Genomic DNA, 6,466 nt, shown 5'->3' with positions numbered 1-6,466 from the left:
TTTGTGACCATCTTCTGGCTTTCAGCGGCTCATATATGCGTCGACTGCGCGCATATTTGTGTACTCGATCTGGTTCATCTATTGCAAAATTTAATGATTAAGAAATAGAAAACATTTTCCGTCAAATCAAAAGATTTTAAAAAATTATTTTAATTCGATTCAATTACAAATTCTCATTACATTACTTCGCTTGACAAGTTTGGCGTTTTTACGTATACAGTTTTAGTATACACCCGACTATTGTCTATTACAAATCCTACATTCTGATAATCTGATTGGCTACTCAACCATTGTCTATACGTGATGTTTTACTAGATATTAATTTCGTGATTCGAAATTAACATATCTAGGTACAGGGTGTATACTAAAACAATTAGACAACTCGCCTTCGTTGTCTATGAGCGAATAGTCAACTCAGGCTTCGCCTTCGTTGACTATTCGCTCATAGACAACTCGGACTCGTTGTCTAATTGATAAATAGAAGCACGCTTCTCGACCAATCAGCAATGACGTGCTATAAATGGTATATTTTAATTAAGAAATAGAAAACATTTTCCGTGTTTTTATACAGTTATAGAAACACGCGTGGGAGTTTGAGAGAACGAGAAATAATCAGTGGGAGAACGAGCCTGTAGGGCAAGTTTTTCCACGTTATTTCGAGTTCTCCCAAACTCCCACAAGTGTTTCTATAACTGTATAGAAACACAAGAAAAAATGTTTTTTATTTCTTAGCTTTTATAGTATAACTCAATAAAAATATTTTATGCAAATATTATAATTCGATTCAATTACAAATTCTGATTACATCGTTTCGCTTGTCAAGTTCAGCGGGAAAATTCCCGTGTTTCTATACAGTTATAGAGACACGCTTCTTGACCAATCAGCACGCACGTACTGTAAATGTTATATTATATAATCCCCGAGCCGGTGCGGAGCACCGTGCGAGGGAACTAATTCCGCTCGGATATTTACACCTACGATGTGCAAATGCGAAATCAAAGTTGTCCGCCATTATGCAATGGACCTCACGCCATGGACAGTCTTCTACGTTATGCGCATGCGCCAGAGTGAACCACTAAGCTCTTGATTGGTCGAGACAAAAATTTGTTTTTTCAAATGTCAATAAATGAACTGTCAAGTTTGCAAAATTTTGATGAAATTTATAATTTTATGTTTTCATAAAATAAAGAATATATGTATTTTTAATTAAATTAGAAGGAAACTTGAATGTGGTCAGGACTTTTCACGGTTTAACAAATAACAAGACCAAATTTTTGACCGAATTCACCGTGTATAATACAGTCGGAAGATTTTCACTTGATAATATTTCATCCGACACAGCTTTAAAAAAGTAATTATTTTGTGGTAAACACAACTTTAAAGTTCTAAAATGTATTTCACTATAAATCTGAATGTGTTATGTGATAAACGACATTATAATTTCATTTATAAACTCTGTTTTCATAATGACAAAAAAAACAAAATCAAACCATTCCCGTGCAAAAACCAGTCGAAGCGTAACATAAAACTTCCGAAGCTGTATGAGATGTCTGATGTTATATTTCATGGTATTTAATAATTAAAATAATTAACAATAACACTGACTATAGATGAGTAACTTAACTTCCAGAAAAAAGTAAGAATCTTGTCGTATTTTTGCCATTTTTTTCACAAAAATATGAGGGTAAACTTTGATTCTTTAAAAATATACGACCGTTGCGAGTTGCTATGACTACAGTGCTTCCACGTGCAGAAAAATATTTCCACACTTTTCTCAATTTCTTTTTTTCACATTTAAACCGAAGCGAGGGGTTTCTGCATGCATGTATTTCTAGTATAATTTATTAAATAGGCATGGGCAATTGACCATTCACAGACCCCCATTCCCCTCAGTAGCCCCGGCTACACAGGCGGTTTTTGACGGCGATTTTCTTTCGATAAACTTTCATTTTGAAGATGTTGCATGTTTAGTAACGAATCGTTGATAAGTATTTTCAAAATTATGTCTGTTTAACTCATAATGACGAGATTTCGCAATATTGGCAGGGCCTTATTACTGATTTCTAGCCTGCATGGCTGGTCACAGGCGGAGAATCCGAAGCGTTACATTTCACTTGATCTTAATTTAAGACAGCCGCTGACAATATAAGAAAGAGAATTTGACATGGATACAATTTAGTTCTTTAGGATGCCTCCAACATTGCGACCACGCAAAGGTCAAAAACAGACCGAAAAGACTAAACCGAAGGCAGAAAAACAAGTAAGAAATTCTCGCAAAAATAAAAGGAAGAATGACGCCAAAGATATAGTGGACGGTCCGCCAGATTTTGACTCTACTGGAAAACGATTCAGATTATCAGATAACGTAGATGGTGGTCCTGTGAGATTTTATCCTATGGCAAGAAGAGGGCCTGTTTTTATCAAGTATGCATAAAGATCACTTTTACAGTAAACTTGTTGAATAGTGCGATATTGCTGCAATTTTATGGGATATTGATGAGAATTTCTTTACAAAACTAGCAATCATGGTTTCCACAATGGAAGGGAATTTCCTCGCAATTCACAAACACAAGGAAGGGGGGGGGGAGATCTGTGTTAATAGGATATAATTATGCATTCTTTTCAAAAGTTCTCTTTTGTTTCTCTTTTTTGTTATTGCTACCCCCTATGAAGATAGTGATACGCAAATAAGTGGTGGAAATCCTGCTAGCAATATGTTCAGTAAATGATTGTATGTCGATCGTGTATCGACAAAATGATCGTGTAAATAGACATTAAACATGCTGTTTCCCTTCCAGACAACTATGCTGGCAATGAAATTATTTTGCTTATCGGCGAGGAAGTGGTACAGACGTTGGAAAACTTACAGACTGTTTTGGAAGGCTTGGTTTCTCTTATATTCAGTGTTTCAATAACCTTTCATGTGATGAGATGAAGCAGTACATCAGTAATTTAGCAAGCAAAAACTGGCGCATATGCATCGACGGGGGTGTCGACTGTATCGTATAGTGATATTATCCCATGGTTATAGTTCTGATGATGTGCGCGATGGAATTATGGGCGCTAAAGGACAATCTGTGACTGTTGATGAATTACTGTCACCATTTAGAAAATTTAATTCTTCACTGGTCGGGAAGCCAAAAATATTCATGATTCAAAAATGCCGAGGGAAGGAAGTTAGTATGGGAATCCGAGAGCCGAATGCTTTGGCAGGTAAAATGTCTTTTAAAATAACATGTATATAACGTGTGTTCTGATTGGCCCAAGACCGTGTTTGGATCAGGCCATCAAAACACGGAAATTTAATTCAAGAGGCGCACAACGGTAGGACCTCCGATGTTGAGGTGGTCGCGTTCACTACAGAAATTCTTTTTTTAACTTAAAAAAATATGAAAATCTGTTAATGCCATATTGCAATCCAAGTTGCTCTAAGTGAAGAAAGATCTTCAATCACTTAAGTTACCCAGACCAGATACACCCAATGGTCGAAAATGGACCAATTTTTTTAGACACCATAACTGACTACAATCATGGACAAAACCTGTTCATAACACCGTTGGTAAAGTACAATTTTCTTTCATTCCGATTAACTTACTTGTTTCATGCGATATTCTCCCCCCATCCCCTTGGCAATGTTAGGTTTAGCAAGCAAAGGCAACTTGAAAAGATATCCAACATTGATTGGGGGGTAAACGGGGGGAAACACTTGCTTCAAGTTGCACCAAAGCATTTTTTTAAGATTTTGAATACTTTTATTGACTGTTTTGTCCAGGATTGTAGGTTTTAACGCTATAACGACGGAATTGGTTTTATATAGTTCTGGATATTTTTGTCTGGAAGTTGAAGCTCGAATAAATAAAACTTGTGCAGTATTTAGCGTTTACAAGCTATAAATATAAAACGTCTATCATCTATCTGGAAGAAACAGTTGCTATCTTACTTAGACTGAACGGAATACAACACATTCAGGTTCACGTCCATGCCAATTATCTTTAAGGTCTACCATGAAAATTTTATGAAGTTAGTTTTACTACTTTTTAAGTTATCGTGCACGAAAGTAGGGGGAATGAGAATTCTTGTTTGCTTATAAGAAAAGCGACGAAAAAAGTTTTGCATATATTTATAAATTATAGAAAACAATACGATAGAACAATGAAAAAATACCGGAAAAGTTTTATTTATTTCGCGTTCAGTTCCGAGACAAAAAATATTTAGAACTAAATAAAACTAATCCTGGTTCTAGCGTTAAAACCTAGTTTCTTCTCGTGTTCACGAAAATTGTGTATTTCCACCATTGGGTCATTTGGGTGTGTCTTGTCTTGGTAACTATAGTGATTGAAGATTCCTACAAGTCTTTTTTCACTCACAGCAACTTATCTTGCAATTTGTCGTGAAAAGATTTTTATATTTTTCAAGATAAAAGAAAAAAATATATAATGTTCTAAATCACCTTCATTCTCGCATTCTTTGCATATTTTTTTGGAAAAATTATTCAGGATCGCTTAGGAATACATTTAAGTTCCCATCCCCTGAAATATTTAAAACAGAATAAATCATGATTTTTTTGTAGCGGACCACCTTAACAGATAAGTTGCTTGAAACCAAGATTCGCGCAGCGTTTTTTTGGGGATTAAGTTTTAATGCGGCTTTAACAAGTTTATTAATTGGTGAGGGTAAATCGATTTTGATTTTCGCAGTTCACTCGATGTAGGTAAATTCTAGAGGTTTTAAGTGGTCTTAATTTCGAGTGGAATTATTCACACTTCAAATTCAGCTACAATTAATCGAAAATGTTTAAGCGAGAAATCCAAGCCATTTTGAACGTTTCAGACACTTGCCGAGCATGCGCTGTTGGTCACTTTATGCTCACACGCACTAAAATAGCGGGTACTATACGCTGCCTAGTTCCAGTTCTGTCCTATTGTTTACTCTGTGGTTATACGCCATAACAGTATTTTAAGTTCAAACTTATATAACGTTTATAAAACTAAATGAACTCAATAGTGGTTGACAAAACAGTTACACAGACTGCCTTTTTGAAATATTTTGCACTGATTTCGTTTCAGCTGAACCAAGCGTAAATGCATCAGCATCGTCGCTTCCATCTGTCCCGTCGGAAGGATTGCCATCACATCCGAATGTAGAAAGCTCGGGTTATCTTCCGCTCCAAGCCGATCACTTGATAGCATTCTCAACTTCCCCTGGTTACGTGGCTTACAGAGATACCGAATGTGGTTCGTGGTATATTGATGAATTAACTAGGGCCCTTTGTGAGGAATACGGGAGTGAAGGAAGAAGAAATCGAAATCCTAGACATTTGGTCGACGTCATCACGCACGTGCAAGGAATGGTTTCAAACAGGATCCAAGGGAAATTCAAAGTTCAGATGCCAGAATTCAGAAGCACTCTACGTGGCCCTATATATTTTTGAAATTCTAGTGAAAATTATGAAGACACTTCAGGATGATTCTACGTATTTTATACCATCGCATGAGTATATAATAATATTTGTGTTTACATGTGGCTGATTGTTGTTGCTATTATTTTTTTACTTTTTCGTTAATAATTATTTAACGACGACGAGTCATCTTTGAGCAGACTCAAAAAGACAAAACTGTGTTAAGTAGGGGCGTGGCGACGGTAGGGCCGTAAGAGGATGTGACACCCTACAGTAATTCACCACGTTAGAATTTACGAAAATGCTCTATTATCGGTCTAAAATAGGAGAATGAAAATTCGTCAGTAAAAGTAAATTCGCCACAGTTCCAAAAAACTAAATTATTGCCACGAATATTTAGTGGGTTAGTCATGCTGATTGATCATGCGCAGATTTGGCTGATTCCAGGGATCTAAATCTAGGCCTATGATTTGAAAATTGGCCACCAACCATTGGGAAAGCCTTTATCACTTGCTCAAAGTTGCATTACTGTCGCATTCTATGAGTCATTTAGGCGAAAAAGTTTGGCATTGATTTTTTATCAACATAATTACATCCCTTGATCTTTGGCCTGTCTCGTTCACCACGCCTTTGGAGTTGACTCGTAGATTTTTTAAAACTATTTTAAAAGAACTAAAGCGAAACAATTTAGGATATAAATAATTGAGGGAAAATACATATATATATTTTACTTTTACACTGAGTGCATTTTTTTAGTCACTTGCTGCCTCCTTACGATTGAAATTTGCGAATTTCGAATATACCCATACCTAAAGACTATGCAACTATAACTTTGTGAAGTGTATAACGTCCGAAATCCTTGCCCAGAATTACAACTCTAACTTCATTCATTTTATAATATATATTAAATGCTGTTTGCCATTACATTCGAAAATCTTGAAAGCCTATGAAAGTCTGCTCATGCGGCTGTGAAGGGCCAGAAAAACAAATCGTGCTTTACCAGCGCGGTCGAAACAGTCGTAATGGAGATCATCGCCTTAATTACACATGCTAGAACTAAGCGTGTAA

General features: G+C 36.1%; 1 protein-coding gene across 1 annotated transcript; it reads left to right on the top strand.

Moving 5' to 3' along the window:
- The first annotated feature begins 3,024 nt into the window (after positions 1-3,024).
- On the top strand, positions 3,025-6,101 carry LOC114533447 (caspase-9-like). Its single transcript, XM_028554965.1, has 2 exons — positions 3,025-3,213; positions 5,067-6,101. Exons 1-2 carry the CDS (start codon positions 3,057-3,059, stop codon positions 5,429-5,431), a joined length of 522 nt encoding a protein of 173 aa, XP_028410766.1. The 5' UTR covers positions 3,025-3,056; the 3' UTR covers positions 5,432-6,101.
- The last annotated feature ends 365 nt before the right edge of the window (positions 6,102-6,466 follow it).

The sequence above is a fragment of the Dendronephthya gigantea genome, unplaced genomic scaffold (genome assembly GCF_004324835.1).
Source record: "Dendronephthya gigantea isolate DGI-Jeju-01 unplaced genomic scaffold, DenGig_1.0 000090F, whole genome shotgun sequence".
Classification (NCBI taxonomy): Eukaryota; Metazoa; Cnidaria; class Anthozoa; order Malacalcyonacea; family Nephtheidae; genus Dendronephthya; species Dendronephthya gigantea.
The sequence above is the reverse complement of the archived record's forward strand: the minus strand, read 5'-3'. Positions and strand labels throughout refer to the sequence as shown.